General features: G+C 44.1%; 1 protein-coding gene across 1 annotated transcript in view; it reads left to right on the top strand.

Annotated features, from left to right (window-relative positions):
• The window catches only part of LOC121280027 (hydrocephalus-inducing protein homolog), a 127,244-nt gene that overhangs the window by 48,649 nt on the left and 59,703 nt on the right, over window positions 1-18,892 (top strand). Inside the window, exons 13-15 of the mRNA XM_041191655.1 lie at window positions 5,328-5,486; window positions 13,904-14,184; window positions 18,010-18,229. Coding sequence (XP_041047589.1) covers window positions 5,328-5,486; window positions 13,904-14,184; window positions 18,010-18,229 — 660 coding nt within the window. The remainder of the gene's footprint in view (window positions 1-5,327; window positions 5,487-13,903; window positions 14,185-18,009; window positions 18,230-18,892) is intronic.

Below are 18,892 nucleotides of genomic sequence, written 5' to 3'. Positions count from 1 at the left end.
TATTGGATACTGCCCCTCCGCTCCACCCACCGACATAGCTCCTATATCAAGCAGTGTTGCACTATAGTGCCAAATGAGATCAGACATCTGGAACTGAAGGTGGAATGGAATTCTGCAGCAAAGTCCATCCCAACTTCACTGTTCATGTCTCTTTGGAGCTGTGAAAGGGTTATGTGAATCAAGGAGGTGAAAGCATGAAATGGGACAAAATGAATTTCTGTTTTTTTGGAAGCTTAAGTGTGGCAATAGTTGGGGAAGGTTCACTGGGAATGGTAGCTTAGTAGTAATGTTACTGGACTAGTAGTCCAGAGTCCTGGACAAATGCTCCAGAGACATAAATAAACCTGGAAGGAAAAGCTCATTTCTGTAGGTGACCATGAAATTACCAAATTGTTGTTAAAACCTATCTGGTTCACTAATGTCCTTCAGGGAAGAAAGTTGTTATTCTTATCCAATCTGGCCATCATACAACTGCAGACCTAATGTAATGTGCTTGACTCTTAACTACCCTCTGAAATGGCCTTACAAGCCACTCAATTGTATCAAACGCCTATGGATAAACCAAATAAAAATAAAACAGATGGATCATATAGCACACCCCACCCAGTTGACCTTGCATCATCCTCCTCACTAATCTCTTGGGATTAGTTCCAAATTTGGGAGAGCTGCCCCACAGACCAATCAAGCAACAGCTTGATATAGCATACATTCAGAATCATACCTTACAGCCAACATACTAGACTCTTCCATCATGTTTTGTCCCACTGGCAGGACAGAACCACCAGAGGTGATGGCGCATTTGCAACTGGTAGGAGTAACTCTGGGAGTTCTGAACTATTAACTCCAGATTTCATGAAGTCTCATAGCATCAGGCCAAACATGGGCAAAGAAATGTCCTGATGATTACCTCTGCAATCTGCCCTCAACTGATGTTTGTGCTCATGCAAGTTGAACACAACTTGGAAGAGACAAGGGCTCAGAATGTACCATGGGTGGGAGACTTTAATGTCCATCACCAAGAGCAGCTTGGTGACACCACTACTGGTTGAACTGGCAGAGTTCTGAAGGATATGTCTAAAAGGCTGGACCTCTGGGAGATGGTGAGAAGCCAACAAGAGGGAAAAACCTGTTTGACCTCATCTTCATCAATCTACCTGTTGCTGATGTGTCTGTCCATGACATTATAGCTAGGTGTGACCACCACACAGTCCTGATGGAGACTGGTGAAGTCTTTTCACATCGAGGATATCATCGATTGTGTTGTGTGACATTACCATCACGCTAAATGGGATTGATTTAGAATAGACCTAGCAGTTCAAAACTGGGTACCCCTTGACGCACTATGGGCCATCAGTTTTCCATTATTTACTCTATCAAAAATCTCCATGATTTTGAACACCTCTATTAAATCTTTCTTTAACAGCTTAAAGGAAAACAACCCCTTTTTTCCCAGTCTCTTCCCATAACTGAAGTTCCACATCCCTGATAACATACTCGTAAATCTCTTCTGCACCTTCTCTAAGGCCTTGACATACTTCAAAGAGTGTGGTGTGCAGATTTTTAAAAATTTGTTCCAGGGATTTGAGTATTGCTGGCAAGGTTAGCATTGTTGTCCATTCCTAATTGCCCTTAAGAAGGTGGTGATTAGCCATCTACGTGAACCGCTGCAGTCCATGTGGTGTAGGTACATACACAGTACTATTAGGGAGGGAGTCCCAGGATTTTGACCCAGAGAAAGTGAAGGAACGGCGGTATAGTTCCAAGTCAGGATGGTATGTGGCTTGGAGAGGAACTTGCAGGCGGTGTTCCCATGCATCAGTTGCCCTTATGTTTCTAGGCAGTAGAGTCACAGGTTTGAAAGTTGCTGTTGAAGGAACCTCGATGATCTCTGCTTGCATCTTGTAAATGGCACATTCTGCTACCACCGTGAGCCAGTGGTGAAGGGATGAATGTTGAAGGTGGTGAATGGGGTATCAATCAAGCAGGCTGCTTTGTCCTGGATAGTGTTGAGCTTCTGAGTGTTGTTGGAGCTGCACTCATCCAGGCAAGTATTCCATAACATTCCTGACTTGTAGCTCCTTTTGACAGCCTTCCTTCTCATGAGAATGATGGTTTGTGCCTTGGCAGTCAACTCTGTGTTCAACATCGTCTGGTGTGGCTCAGGAACCCTACTCTGACATGGCAGTCTCAGCCTCATTTGCTGCAGATGTGGATAGCGGGATGAGAAGGTCCAGAATCCTTGGCCTCTGTTTTCTCTGGCCCTTTTCTCACCAGCTGAGCTTTCTGTTTTGCCTTACCTCCTCCAATGCTCCTCCAGACAGTCAGCTTGTAGACACCATGACCATCATGACTGCCTCTCAGTTGTCTGTTTCACAATCTAGTTTAGTCTAGTTGGTGGACAGGCTTTGGGGAGTCAAGAGATGAGTTACTCATTTCAGGATTCCAGCATCTGACCTGCTCTTGTAGTCACAGTTTTATATGGCTGGTCTAGTTAAGTTTCTAATCAATGGTAACCCCCAGCATGTTGATAGTTGGGGATTCAGCAATAGTATTGCCATTGAATGTGAAGGGGAGATGGTTAGTTTCTCTCTTGATGAAAATGGTGACTTCCTAGCACTGGGTGACATGAATGTAACTTGCCACTCATCAGCTCTAGCCTGAATGTTGTCCAGGCCTTACTGCCTGCTGCTACAGATACTTCTATATGAGGATTTGTGAACGGTGCTGAACACTGTGCAATTATCAACAAACAGCCCACTGCTGTCCTTATGATGGAGGGAAAGTCATTGATTCTCTTTTGCTGGAGATGGTCATTGCCTGGCTCTTGTGTGGTGTGAACATTACTTGCCATTTGTAAGCCCAAGCCTGACTATTGTCCAGGTCTTGCTGCATTTGGACATGGACTGCTTCAGTATCTGAGGAGTCACAAATGGTGCTGAACATTGTGCAAACATTAGCGAACATCCCCACTTCTGACCTTATGATGGAAGGAAGGTCATTGATGAAGCAGCTGAAGATGGTGGGCCGAGGACACCACCCTGAGGAACTCTTGCAGTGATGTCCTGGGGCTGAGATGACTGACCCCCAACAACCACAACCATCTTCCTTTATGCTAGGTCTGACTGAAACCAGTGGAGAGTTTCCCCCTGATCCCCATAACCTCAATTTTGTTCTGGTTCCTTGATGTCACACTCAGCCAAATGCTATCATGACATCAAGGGCTGTCACTCTCACCTCGCCCCTTGAATTCAGCTCTTTGATCTATGCTTGCTTCAGGGCTTTAGTGAAACCTAGGGCTAAGTGGTGGAACCCAAACTGAGGATCAGTGAGCAGGTTATTGCTGAGTAAATGTCACTTGATAGTATTGTTAACAACACCTTCCACCACTTTGCTGATGAAAGAGAGTAGACTGACAGGTTGATAATTGACTGGTTTGGATTTTGCCTGCTTTTTTTTGGACAGAATATACCTGGGCAATTTCCCACATTGTCAGACAGGTGCCTGTGTTGTAACTGTACTGTACTATACTGAACAGCTTGGCTTAGGGCACAGCTAGTTCTGGAGCACAAGTCTTCAGTACTACAGCCGGGATGTTTTCAGGCTCCATGGCTTTTGCTGTAACCAGTGCCTTCAGCCATTTCTTAATATCAGGTGGAGTAAATTGAGTTGGCTAAAGACTGACATCTGTGATGGTAGAAGCCTCAGGCAGAGGCGGAGATGGATCCTCTACTCAGCTGGTGGTGAGGTGCAGCATTGCAGAGAGGAAAATGGAGAAGAAGGTTGTTGCAATACCACAACCTTGTTTAACTGATAAAAGGTCTACGGTGGCTCCATTGGTGAGAATCACAGTTTATATGTCATCGTGGAGTAGGCGGAGAATGGTGACAAATTTCTGAGGGCAGCCAAATTTAAGAGGATCTTCCATAAGCCTTCAAGGTTGACAAGAGTCAAAGGCTTTTGTGAGGTTGAAAAAAGCTATGTACAGCAGTTGGTGCCATTCCTTGCATTTTTCTTGACTTTTCCACGCAGTGAAGATCTTGTCTGTGATGCCTTTCAATGGGCAAAAACCGCGCTGCAGCTCTGGAAGGAGCTCTTCAGCCACTAGGAGGAGGTGATTGGTGAGAATTGTAGCACATAGCAGGGAGACTCCTTTGTAGTTATCACAATCGGGCTTGTCTCCCTTCTTAAATATAGTCACGTTCATATTGTCCCTGAGATTCCCCAGCATGCACTCCTCTTCCCAGATGAGGGATATAAGGTTGTACAGCCATGCCAGGAATGTATCTCCTTACACTGCCTTTAATCCAAAACCAAAATCACCCCAATTAGTGTCAGTCATTGAGCTTCAGTGTACAAATGACACTTGTGTATGTGTGCACTCCAAGTCGTTGTTGACTCCTTCTCTGAAGCAAATGAGAAAATGACCTTTCACTAAACATCCGGAAAAGTAAGATCCTCTTCCAACCAGCTCCCATAGCACAACACCTCCCCCCATCAATGGCAAAATCCTGGAAAATCTAGATCATTTTCTGTATCTTAGGAGCCTCCTCAAAGATGTAGATGACAAAATTCATTGTCACCTCCAACGTGCCAGATCAGCCTTCGGCCAACTGAGGAAAAGAGAATTTGTGGACCAGGATCTTAGACCCAAGACTGAGGTAATTGTTTATCTGACAGCAGAGATCCCTGTGTTGCTATATGCAACCTAAAGCAGGGACCTCAAAGCACTGGAGAGGCACCATCAGCAGTGCCTTTGCTAAATCCTCCATATCTGGTCCAACAGCAGCATTCTCTGCCAAGCCGATATGCCCAGCATTGGGGCACGAATAACTCAAAACCAGATCCATTGTGCCTGACATATTGTTCATATGCCTGACACCAGACTCCCAAAGCAACTGTTTGACTCAGGATGCAGTCATGGCAGATGATTACTAGGAGGCCTCATTTCCCTAGAATTTCCCCAGGGTTCTCCTAATGTTTTGCTGAAAAATACTGAGCGTGAAATGATCATGACATCTTTGCTTTTCTGAAGCATGTACATACTGAAGATCAAGAAAGAAAAAAAAAAACTGCTTTTATACAGCGTCTTTCATAACCATAGGATATCCCAATGTAGTTGCTGTTGATATGTAGCAAATACAGCATCAAATCTGTGCACTTTATGATCCCAGAAACATATTGGCAACGACACCTTGGAGATCTCCGCTGTAATATTGAGTATAGTAGTATAGGTACTTACTAGTGTTTGCGTAACTTACTCTTCATTTATCTGTATTTGTTGTAACATAAGTGAGAGTGCCAGTGCTTTCTTCTTTCTTCCCTCTCAGATTGAAGTAGTCGATTACAAGAACAAAGTGGTTAATTTGAAAGCACCTAAGGTTGGACAGATTGTGAAGAAAGTAGTGCCGATAATCAACAGAAGCAGTGCACCCCTGACTTTCTCTCTTGCTGTGAATCCCAACGAACATCTTCTTCAGAACTTAAAGGTATGGACCGCTAATATCCCAGCACTCTTACAATGCAAACTACCCCAAATGTCTGTTGTGGTGAGACCTTTCGTTAACTATGAGATATTAGGGATATTGCAAACAGTGGGAGATTTCCTCTAATCACTATATGTTAGAGTCATTGAATCATAGTGATAGAATGGTTATAACACAGGATGGTATTTGGCCCATCATGTCCATGCCAGCTCTCTGTGAGAGCAAATCAGCTGGTTCCACTTCCCTGCCTTTTCTCCATAGCCTTGCAATTCTTTTCTCTTCAGATAATTAACAAATTCCCTTTTGAAAGTCACAAGTAAATCTACCTCCAGCACACTCTCAGGCAGTGCACTCAGATCCTAACCACTCACTGCATAAAAAAAGGTCTTCCATATGTCATCTCTGGTTCTAATCACAATAAATAGGTGTCTCCTTGTTCTCAATACTTCTACCAATGGGAAGAATTTCTCCGTGTCTACTCTCTCTCATCATTTTGTACACCTCTGTCAAATCTCCTCTCAACCTTGTCTTTTCTAAGGAAAACAACCTCAGCTTCTTTAACCTATCTTCATAACTGAAGCACTCCTGTACATCATTTCTGCACTCTATCCAATGGCTTCACATGCTTTCTATAGTGTGGTGCCCAGAACTGGACACAATACTCAGCTGAGGCTGATCAGTGTTTTTTGAAGGTTCACTGAACCTTCCTTCCTTTTGTACTCTATGGGTGGGATTTTCCAGCCCCACCCGCCACTGGGTTTGTCCAGTCTGGCCACAAGTCAGTGGACACCGCCGCATTGTCCATAGTGGATCCTGCCATGGCAGGGCCAGAAAATCCTGACCTATGCCTCTTTTTTTTAAAGCCTAGGATCCCATATGCACTTATTAATCACTTTTTCAACCTGCCCTCCGCCTTCAATAATTTGTACACATATAATTCCAGGTTCCTCTCCTCCTGCACCCCTTACTGTAGAATTGTACACTTTTTTATTGCCTTTCCTTGTTCTTCCTACCGAAGTAAGTCACTGCACACTTCTTTGCATTAAATTTCGTCTGCCTTGTGTCCACCCATTCTACCAACTTGTCTATGTCCTCTTGAAGTCTATCACCATCTTCCTCAGTTCACGCAACTTCCAAGTTTGTGTCATCTGCACATTTTGAAATTGTGGTTGCACACTGAAGTCTAGATTATTGTAAAGATCAAGAAAATCAGTGGTCCTAATATTTAACTTCCTTCAATCTGAAAAACAATCGTTCACCACTACTCCCTCTTTCCTGTCACTCAACAAACTTTGTATCTATGCTGCCACTGTCCCTATTATTCCATGGGCTTTAGCTTTGCTGATGAGCCTGCTATGGGGAACTTTATCAAACACCTTTTGGAAGTCCATGCACAACACAACAACCACATGACCATCAGCAACCCTTTCAGTTACCTCATCAAAATATTCAATTAAATAGTTAAGCACAATTTTTCCCTTAACAAGATTGTAATGCCTTTCCTTAATTAATCCAATTTGTTCAAATGGCTGTTAATGTTGTCCTGGATTATCATTTCAAAAATTTTTCCCACCATCAAAGTTAAACTGTAATTGCTGGGTTTATCCTTATGTCCTTTCTTCAACAAGGCTGCAACATGTGCAATTCTTCAGTCCTCCGGCAACACCCCTTAGTGTTTGGAAGATTATGGCAATGCTTCTGCAATTTACACCCTTATGTACCTCAGAATCCTCAGATGGATCCGATCCAGCCCGGGTGACTTATCAATTTATCAACTTATCAACAGGCTTTCTAATACCTCCTTTATCAGTATAAAGCTCACCTAGTATGTTAGCTACCTCTGCTTTCATTATACTTTTTGGCAGCATCTTCTTCCTTAGTAAAGATAGATATAAATAACTCATTTAGTAACTTAGCTGTGCCCTCTGCCTCTTTACGCAAGTCCCCCTTTTGGTCACTAAGTGGCCCTGCTCTTTCTTTTACTACCCTACTGCCATTTATAAGACTTCTTCATAGAAGACTGTTGGATTCACTTTTACTTAGCTGCCAGTCTCTTCTCATACACTCTGTTTGCTGTTCTTATTTCTTTTTTCACTTCCCCATTGAACTTCCAATATTCAACCTGGTTCTCACTTGTACAATTCTATCTTTTTTCTGCTTCATCTTTCTCGCTATCTCTTTCCTTGTCTAGGAATCTCCAGCTTTGCTCGTTCTTCCTTTTCCCCTTGTGGAATGTTTTTTGACTGAACCTGAGTTATCTCCTTCGTTGTTCAATTATGGTTCTGCCTGCCGTTCTTTGATTCTAATTTACCGGGGCCAGATCCATTCTCACCCATTGAATTTGGCCCTCTCCCAATGAGTTAATTTCACTGTGGATTGTTCCTTGTCTTTTTCCATAGTGAATCTAAACCTAAAGTGATGTTTTGATCACTGTCTCCTAAAAGTTCCTCTACTGACACTTGATCCACTCATTCTCCAGAACCAGATCCAGCAGTGTCTCTTTCCTGGTTGGACTGGAAACATTCTGATCTAGAGAATTCTCTGGGACACTCTCTCTCTTTTCTGAACACCTTGTATCCAGGAATATTTAGTACCCAGTCCTTTTGTCAGCCAGGTCTCCATTATCACCATTGCATCATACTCCCAATGTGGCTACCTGTGCCTGCAGCTCATCAACCTTATTTACCATACTCTGTGCATTCACTTACATGCACTGTAAACTCAACTTAGGCCTTAGCCCAGTTCCCTTGCTCTGACCTCACTTAATACCCCACTATTTTTTTTACTCTAATGTTATCTATCTCTCCAAATTCTTTGTGCACCTTGTTTTGTCTCTCCAATGTTACGTCCCGATGGTTCCCATCCCCCTGTCAAGTTAATTTAAACCCTCCCCAATAGCACTAGCAAGAACATTTATCCTAGCTTGTTCAGGTACAACCCATCTGGCCAGTACAGATCCCATCTTCCCCAGAACTAGTCCCAATGTCCCATGAATCTAAATCCCTCCCTCTTGCATCATCTCTCCAATCAAACATTCATCTGCTCACTTCTCCTATTTCGATGATTACTTGCACACAGTACTGGGAGTAAAATGGAGATTACTGCCTTTAAGATCCTGCTTAATCATTTATTTCCTAGCTCCCTAAAATCTGCCTGCAGGACCTCATCCGTCTTATTACCTATGTCGTTGGTACCGATATGAGCCTTGACTACTGGCTGTTTCCCTTCCTCCCTCAGAGCGCTGTGCCATTTATTAGACTATTACTTGACTTAATGGAAATAAAATTAAGACTAAAATAAAAAAAGGCTCACGAAAACTCATCAATCAGCTGCTTTCCTTGTGTTGATGTCTGGTTATTTTATAGGGAATTAACTTAACTGTTTAACTCAACTTTTATTATCTATATAAACCTCAGATTTTAGTTTACTGAAAATATTAGATAGTAACACCCTGTACTGTTACTATCCCTGGCCATTTAATTTTAACATTATCCTCTAGATCTGATTAATTAATTGAAGACTGATTTTAATTAATTGAACACTGATTTTAATTATATGGTAAGTTATCAGAATGGCTTTACTAATTATGAATTGATCTCATCTTATTTTATAGTTGGTTAATTTAGACTAAATTGGAAGCTTACCGATATACTCACCCCACCTGACTTTTTGTCCTCAGTATGTTAATTTGCAATTTTTTTTCTTGTCTGGTGCAGAGCCCAATCACATTGCCTGCTCTCCTCCCAGGCGTCTTTTCATCTTTTCTCCTCCCAGGCCTCTCTTTATGAGCTGCTCCTCTCCCAGGCGTCTCTTCTTGTGCTCTCCTCTCCCAGGCCTCTCATCTTATGCTGCTCCTCTCCCAGGCCTCTCTTCATGTGCTACTGCGCTCCCAGGCCTCTCTTCTCGTACTCCCCTCTCCCAGGCCTCTCTTCATATGCTGCTCTTCTCCCAGGCCTCCCTTCGTGTGATCTCCTCTCCCAGGCCTCTCCTCATCTGCTCCTCTCTCAAGCCTTTCTTCATGTGTTGCTCCTCTCCCAGGCCTTTCTTCATGTGCTGCTCCTCTCCCAGGCCTCTCTTCATGCACTGCTCCTCTCCCAGGCCTCTCTTCATGCGCTGCTTGTTATGACACAGCAGATGATGTATGCCAGGTGGATCAAATTCAAGAGAGAAACTTGATCATGCTATCTCAAAGGCTTTGCAATTTATATTTATTTCGAGATGCGTTCCTTGAATTCAGAAGTAATAAGTCCACCAAGACTCCAGAGATTCTTTTTTAAAAAGCTAAATTAAACATTTATTAACAAAAGAAAAGATTTCAAGCACATACATAGGTCTATAAATTACTGCTATATAACTCCTAAAACCCCTAATTAATCGGGCTTCCAGTTACACCCCCATTAAGGAAACCTCCAGGAATACATTTAATCACAGTTGGCAGTCTTAGTGGGTACTTAAAACAGATTTACCATTTTGGAGAAACAGCAGTGACCAGGGAGCATGATACCTAAGAAATATTATCACAATGCATGAACTCAAATGTTCTTTACTGAAGGGGTCAGAATAAGGAATGAAGTATGTCCAAAGACAGGGATAAGAATCAGGCTGGAAATCACTGGTTAATTTGTCTTATGTCAATTGTGGAAAAATTCCCAGAGAATTTCTGGCTTAAAAATGGTGGGCAAGGATTTGCATCTGCATCCAATAAGAGCAATAGATAATCAATAGATATCTTGATATACGATACCAGTAAGCACAGTCCTGTGTCAGGAATGGTAAACCATACATTTCCCTACTTGAGAGCTTGGGGTAGTTAGGGATAGTCCATGTGGAATAGTCAGCCTGAGCTACAAAAGCAAAATGCTGTGGATTTGGAAATCTAAAATAAGAATAGTAAACGCTGGGTATACACAACAGGTCAGGTAGCATCTGTGGAGGGAGAACAGACCTAATGGGCTTGATTATCAAATTGGAGTTAGGAACCCAACCACCAGATAATCTCCAGGTCCCGACTCTCCATCACATCTGCATGATTCACACAATGCAGTTTAGAATATAAATGTCATACTTGAGCTGGGGGCGAACTCAGCACCCAATTCATGGCACCGAGAGTAACCAGGAGCCAAAGTTGCCTGCACAGTGTGAGCGACAAAGGCACACAGCAGCCATGAGGGGGCCTGGTGTTGCTTTACTGAAGAAAGCAGGCAGCACATCGGAGGGCTGGAAGCCTCACTGCCTACAGAAATGGCCAAACGGCAGGGAAGGCGCGTGATCTGGCACAAGGTACCCCAGCTCCTGAAATAGTTCAACTTAAAAGCTTCAGCTTCTGCCTGTTGTTATGATCCCCATAGTGACTGATAATGTTTAAAAGGAAATTTAAATTTCCTGTTACAACGTAAAAGGATAATACAGCAAGAGCTCACGTTTCAAGACTTTTACTGTAACAAATATCTAAAAGCACTATTGACTACACATTATTTTCTTTTTGTAGGCAACTTATACTTTTCACACATCACGCCCTCCACAGTCCTTATGGAGTCCACAGCAACTTTCAGTTTCGAATGGATTCATGATTTCACATTTCACAAAGCAGTAACTTCGAGTATCCATCTCCAGGCACTTCCTTCAGGTTTCAGAGAGATTTCCAAATCCGCTACCAGCAGTAAAGTCCACATCGCCAATTTGCCTTCTCAGCCCACCCCCGCCATGCCAGGATGAATCATCCAGATTCCTGAGATGGCTGTGGAATGCATCCCTTTGGCTAGAGACTATATCTTTCCCAAATCCAGCTTCAGTAGCTCACAAAGAACCTGAAGCCTCTTCTCTTTGCTGACCACACCAACTGCTGTTCTTTTCCTCTCTCTCTTTTCCCTTCTGCCCAACAGCTTGGAGCCAGCAAGCCTATTTACACAGCTGGACTTGCCTTTTGCTCCCAGGTGTGAGCACTTTACATCTTGCTCATCATGTTCCTTGACTTCGCCGGCCTTGTTGTCAAGCAGAATTTGGAACAGTCCTTTAACCCCTTTCAGTTTAACCTAAATTTAAAGATACAGTCCAAAATACAACAATCTTATCAACCACGTAATTGTAATTGTAACGCTGCTTTGAACCACAGATGTGCACTTATGTGCAATCGACTGCTGTGATTTCCACTTGGAAAATTCCCTCTGGCCCTACCTGGCCTATTAACACTCTCTTCAAGGAGCTTAATGGTCCATTAATTGAAGATGTGTGGATTCCCCTTCCCACCCTTCGAATGGTAATCTTGTCACCAGTAGCCACTGGTTTCTCTGGCTCAAGTGCTGATGGTATTTGCACAGAATAAAGGCATTGTGTCTGCTGCCTGGATACTGGACTTTGACAAGCCTGATGTGCTTTGTATGCTCACACACCAGCTGTACATTGAGGGAGTAGAACACTTTGCAGTTGTGGCATGTCCCTGAAGTTATATGCAGCACCCACAAAGCAGCATGTGTGCAGTCAATGGCACCTTACACCATTGGGAAATCTGCTATCTTAGCAAAGTTGCATGCATGGTCCTCCTGCTTTTCTCTGGAAAGTGAGAATGCAATATACTTCCCTCTCTTCGCACACAGAGCATCAGCCACCACCTTTACATAAGAGTGGACAGCAAATTGCGAGTTTTGAGACAAAAATAAAAATATCTGGAAAAACTCAGCAGGTCTGACAGCATCTGCGGAGAGGAACACAGGTAACATTTCGAGTCCGTAACTGTTAACTGTGTTCCTCACTGCAGATGCTGAGTTTTTCCAGGTATTTTTATTTTTGTTTTGGATTTCCAGCATCCACAGTTTTTTGCTTTTATCTTAGAAAGTTTTGAGATATCCGCAGCTCCAGGTTGCAACAATCCCACATTAAGAACTTCATTATAATGGTCAACTTTTCACCCCCACCCACTGCACCCCTGCCCCCACCCCCACCCCCCACCGCCCCCCCCCCCCCCACCCCCCCCCCGCCGAACTGAAGCATGCTGCCTATCTCATGGCAGATTTCATTAATCACCTACTTAATGAAACGGAAACACTGCACACACTGGGAAACATTTTACTGGCCCACACAAGGTGGGAACAAGGCAGGGGGGCCCAATAAAAGCGTGAGGAGCCATGGCATACCGGCTCCCTGGCCATTAACTGCCACTGAGAGATTTTACCGACAATGTGAAGGGGATCAGGCAGGTTTCCTGCCAGAAGGAAGCTGGAAGCCATTTGAATATGAAAAAGCCATATTAAGAACCATTTCACCAGGCTGTCAGCATTTTGCCTCTGATTGGACCGGCAGCTCTTGGGGATGGGTGTCTTTCCTGATCAGAACAATAACCCCAGAGGCAGCTGCTTAATGAGCTGCCACCCGTAAAATCAGGAGGGAGGTGGCGCCAGCCACCAGTGCGTGTTGCCGACACATATTTCTGGCCAGTGTTGGGATCTCGACGGATTTGGTAAAATACTTCCCACTGGGTTAGGTTAAGGGGGAGAATTACACCCAGAAAAACCCGGATAGATATGATATCCATATGATATCCTGGTGAGTCCCCTCCGCCCCAACCCCCTTGTCCTGCTCCCTCAAACAGCAGATTTTCCTCTTCTATGTCATCTCTGCTTAATCTTCCTGTCATGCTGCAGGCTAAATGAGATCAAAACTAACATGACTGGTAGCAGGTGGTCTGAGTGAAACCCTGCAGTGAGAACCTCAGCCACATGTCACACTCAATAGGCTTCGCCAACTCTTAAGTGTCAGTACCGGCTTCCAACCAACTACCAAGCTTGCACTCAGCAACAACTAATAGAAATCAATCAGTAACGAACCTGAAAGTGCTTTATGATAGCTTTAAACAACGCTTATTGCAGGATCCTTCCTGCTGCTGAACGCAAGTTTAATTGTGCTAGGATAAGAGAGGGTGTTAGCTGGAACATCAAGGTTGCAAATGGCACCGCTACTGTCAAATCAGTTGACTGACCTCTGGATCTGCCCATCCTGCATACTTCCAGTACATGATCCCAGCACCTGCACAAACAACCTATCCAAAATGTTATCTGGTATTGTCCACACCAGAAATGTGTATACATGGGCCTGAAACATCACCCGTAGCACCGAACGTGTGTGCGCTAAGGGTCCAGATTTTGTGGCCAGTTAGCCTAAGCAAATCTGGGAGAGTAAGCACATTGGTCATTCAGCACTAAAAACACGATACTACCATGCTGCATTGCAGAATGGCACTGACGTTGCACATGAAAATGGCTGTGCCAAGGCTGCCACCATCTCCTCACTGAAGGAAGAATGGCTTTGGTTGGTTGGCAGTAATGAGAAGATTAAAACAGTGGAAGTGTTTCTAAACTCATATTTACTGTTTCAGGGGTTCATTTCACTTCCATTCGCTGTTGACGAATTTCATTCATCTTTTTCAGGTTCTAAATATATGGCCAAGCAGCAGCATCAAGCTGGATGCAAATGGAGGCACTTGTGATGTGGTGGTGACTTTCTCCCCAACTTACCGAATTCCCCAGTTTGCAGAGGAAGTGATGATAGAGTGCACTGGTGTGTCTAAACCTCTATTTGCGATACGCGGATGCGGCCAGGGAATCGAAATCACACTGGACCAGGACCGCATTGCATTTGGAGCAGTTGTTCTCCGAAGCCAGGTCACTCGGCTGACCATGATACAAAATACTGGAGACGTTGGTGCAAGGTACATAGATCATTTCTAGCATGGGTCGTTCAGTCTAAACGGAGGAGCGATGGAGGTGGGGGGCTGTATTCATTTGGGGATCTCACAGCTGATCTCACAGCTGAACCTTAACAGCCAGGAGCCTGCTCCACCTGTTCATGGGCACCCTCTCTTTAGGTGTTAGCTATAGCTGAGTAGGTCACCCTCTCACCTCTGAGTCTGAATGGTGTGGGTTTTCTCCAGTGTCTTGAACACAACTATCAGCCAGTGCTGAAAGAGTGTTGCACTATCAGGTGCTATCTTTTGGATGAAACCTTAAACAGGTTCCAATATTTTTTATTCATTCATGGGATATGAGCATCACTGGCAAGACCAGCTTTCATTATCCTTTTTTTATTATTCTTTCATGAGATACGATGTCACTGGCAAGGCCAGCACCTATTCCCCCATCCCAAATTTCCCTTGAGAAGATGGTGGTGAGCAGCCTTATTAAACCATTAGAAAGGGAATTCTGGGATTTTGGCCCGGTGACAATGAAGGAACAGCAATATTCTAAGTAAGGATGCTGTGTGGCTTGGAGAAGAGTTTGCAGGTGCAGATGTTCCTATGTGTCTATTGCCCTTGTTCTCCTGGATATTAGTTGTCATGGTTCTGGAAGATGTTGTCGAAGGAGCTGTGCTGAGTTGCCGTAGCATTTCCTGTAGATGGTATACTCTGCTGCTATTGTGCACTGGTGGTGGACAGGGTGAATGTTTAAGGTGGTTGATAGGGTGCCAATTAAGTGGGCTGCTTTGTCCTGGATGGTGTCAAGCTTCTTTAACGCTGTTGGAGCTGCACTCATCCAGGCAAGTAGATAGTATTCCATCACACTCCTGACTTGTGCCTTGTAGATGATGGATAGGCTTTGTGGAGTCAGGAGATGAGCTACTCATTGCAAAATTCCCAGCCTGTGACCTGCTCTTGTAGCCATAGTATTTATATGGCTAGCCCAGTTTAGTTTCTGGTCAATGGCAACCCCCAGGATGTTGATAGCAGGAAATTCAGCAATGGTAATGCCATTGAATGTCAAGGGGAAATGGTTAGACTCTCTCTCATTGGAGGTCGTCATTCCCTGCTCTTGTGTGGTGCTAATATGACATGCTGCTCATCAGCCCAGGCCTGACTGTTGTACAGGTCTTGCTGCATGTGGCCACAGACTGCTTCTGTATCTGAGGATCATGGATGCCAATTTTTGAACTGCTAGATATGTTCTCAATCTATCCCATTTAGCATGGTGGTCGTGCCACACAACATGGAGGGTATCCTCATTGTGAAGACAGGAATTTGTCTTCACGATGACTGTGTGGTGGTGACACCTACTAATACTATAATGGACAGATGCATTTATGACAGGTAGGTTGATGAGGGTGAGAACTAGTAGGATTCTTGCTCTTGTGGGTTCCCTCAACACTTGCCATTGACTCAGTTTGGCAGCTATGTCCTTCAGGACTCAGCTAAATTGGTCAGTAGTGGTGCTACCGAGCCACTTTGGTGATGGATATTGAAGACCCACCCAGAGTGCATTCTGCACCCTTGCCACCCTCAGTGTTTCTTCCAAAGGATGTTCAACATGGAGGAGCACTGATTCATCGATTGAGGTGGGCAGGCAGTAGGTGGTAACCAGCAGGAGCTTTCCTTGCCCATGTTTGACCTGATGCCATGAGACCTCATGGGGTCCAGAGTTAAGGACACCCAGGGCAACTCCCTCCCGCTTGTATAACTGTGCTGCCACCTCTGCCAGTGGGACAGGACCTACTCAGGAAAGGTGATTGTAGTGTCTGGAATATTGTCTGTAAAATGTGATTCAATGAGAATAACTATGTCAGACTGTTGCTTGACTAGTCTGTGGGACAGATCTCCCAATTTTGGCAGGATCCCCAAGCTATTAGTAAGGGGGACTTTGCAGTGTCAATAGATATGGGTCTGCCGTTGTCATTTCCGGTGCCTAGGATGAGGCTGGGTGGTCCACCTGATTTTATTCATTTTTGACTTTTCTATAGTGGTTTGGTATAACTGATTGTCTTGCTTGGCCATTTCAGAAAGCAGTTAAGAGTCAACTACATTGCTGTGGGTCTGGAGTCACATGTCAGCCAGACCGGGTTAGGACAGCAGATTTACTTCCCTAAAGGACATTAGTGAACCAGGTTGATTTTTTGTTTTACAACAGTTGTAGATAATTTCATAGCACCATTACTAAGTCTAACTTTCAATTTCAAATTTTTATTAATTAATTTAATTTATTTAAATTCTACCAGTTATCATGACTATGGTGGGATTTGAACCCATAACCCCAAGCACCAGCCTGAGGCCCTGGATCTATTGACATTATCACTGCACCGCCATCTTCTCCATCTACATCCTAAGTTGCCCTTGAGAAGGTGGTGGTGAGCTGCCTTCTTGAACCGCTGCAGTCCATGTGGTGTAGGTACACCCACAGTGCTGTTAGGGAGCGAGTTCCAGGAGTGACAGTGAAGGAATGGTGATATAGTTCCAGCTCAGGATGGTGTGTGGCTTTGAGGAGAACTTTCAAGTCATGGGACTCCCACGCACCTACTGTCCTTGTCCTTCTCGGTGCTCGAGGTCGCAGGTTTCAGTTATGCTGGGAAAAGAAGACCTGGCGGGTTGCTGCGGTGCATCTGAATTGTGGTACGTAATGTGCCACTATGCACCAGTGGTGAAGGGAGTAAATGTTTTAAGTGCTAGATGGGGTGTCAAATAAGTAGACTGCTTTGATTTTAATGGTATTAACGTTTTTGAGTGTTTCAGCTGCACTCATGCAGGCAAGTTAATCATAGTCTATCACACTTCTTGCAGATGATGGAAAGGCTCTGGGGAGTCAGGAGTTGTGCGTTTCACACAGCAGAATTCCCAGCCTCTGACCTGCTCTTATAGCCACAGAATTTATATGGCTGATTCAGTTCAGTTTCTGATCAATGGTGTTACCCAACATGTTGCTAGTGGGGGAGTCAGCAATGCTAACGCCATTTAATGTCAAGGGGCTCTTGTTGGAGATGGTCATTACCTGCACTTGTGTGACGCAAATGTTACTTGCCACTTATCAGCCCAAGTCTGAATGTTGTTGCATATGGACATGGACTGTTTCAGTATCTGAGGAGTTGCAAATGGTATTGAACACTGTGCTATTATCAGCAAACATTCCCACTTTTGACCTTATAATGGAGGGAAGATAATTGATGAAGCAGCTGAAGATGGTTGGGCCGAGGAACTCCTGCAATGATGCCCTGGGGCTGAGATGATTGACCTACAACAGCCGCAACCATTTATACTAATTATGACTCCAACCAGTTGAGAATTTTCCCCCTGATCGTACTGACTTCAGTTTTGCTAGGGCTCCCTAATGCCACACTCAGTCAAATGTTGCCTTGATGTCAAAGACAGTCACTCTCATCTCAACTCTGAAATTCAGCTTTATTGTCCATGTTTGAACCAAGGCTGTAATGAAATTGGGGCTGAGTGATCCTGGCAGAACCCAAACTGAGCATCGGTGAGCAGGTTATTGTTGAGTTAATGCTGGTAGATGGCACTGTCAACAACACATTCATTTTCTTTGCTGATGATTGAAATTAGACTCATGGGGCAGTAATTGGTCAGATTGGATTTCCTCTGATTGTTGTGGAAAGAATATACCTGGACAAGTTTCCACTCATAAATCATCTCTTTATATGGTTTGGTATCAAATACTGTGCCTTGGAATACGTTAATATTTAAAGGCACTGCATGAATGCAAGTTTCTGTTGTTGTTCCATTGCGGCCTCTAGAAATTAAACCTTTTCTTTTATGTTGCAGCTTTAGGTGGGACATTGAGAAGTTTAAGCCGCATTTTTCAATCACCCCTGTGGAGGGCTATATCTCCGCAGGAATGAACATGTCCTTGGAGGTGGCATTCCATCCTGCTATAATTCATGCAGACATTCGATTGGAAAACGTGCAGTGCTTCGTTGAGGGAGTCAAACCTCTCCAACTCTACCTGACCGGGTCATGTGTGGCAGCAACAGCTATGAAAGAGGTACAAACACTTGCTGTGTACAAATTAGCTTCTGTGTTTACCACATTACAACAGGGACTACACTTCAAAAATACTTCATTGTCTGCAGATTGCTTTGTGACGTCCAGAGGTCATAAAGGATGCTATAAAAATGCCAGGCTTTTCTTTCTTTTCTTCTTCCATTTCCTCCTTTTTTCTTCTTTTTTTCTGCCTCTCTCCTTCATTTTCCTTCTTCATATGTGATGTGAATCTAGTATCTTACCTGAAGCCATCAGTTTCCCAACTGTGTTAAATTTGACCCTTATAGGCCCAAATCTTCCAGTCTCCTGATAGCTAGAAATGGGACGTAAGTTGGGAGATGTGAATCAGGACCCTGCAGAAGTCTTGGCAAACAGACATATGCTGAAATTACCTGGGAAGTTTAAATGTCCAATGAGTTGATTTCCACTGCCCCAGACCCTGCGTAAATGTTCCTGACATTGCGCTCAGTGCAGAGACTTGGGCGAGGATACACGGGACTTACCAGGATACTTACTCTAGAAATGTTACACAGTTGAATACCTGGTCGACTCAGTGATTAACCAGCGAACTGAACTGAGCACCACACCGACCCCCAAACACCCCCACAATCACCCCTCCGAGCTGACCTGACCACAACTCAACCACCTAACTACCACCCGACTA

This window comes from Carcharodon carcharias, chromosome 7 (assembly GCF_017639515.1).
Source record: "Carcharodon carcharias isolate sCarCar2 chromosome 7, sCarCar2.pri, whole genome shotgun sequence".
NCBI classification, from domain to species: Eukaryota; Metazoa; Chordata; class Chondrichthyes; order Lamniformes; family Lamnidae; genus Carcharodon; species Carcharodon carcharias.
The sequence above is the reverse complement of the archived record's forward strand: the minus strand, read 5'-3'. Positions and strand labels throughout refer to the sequence as shown.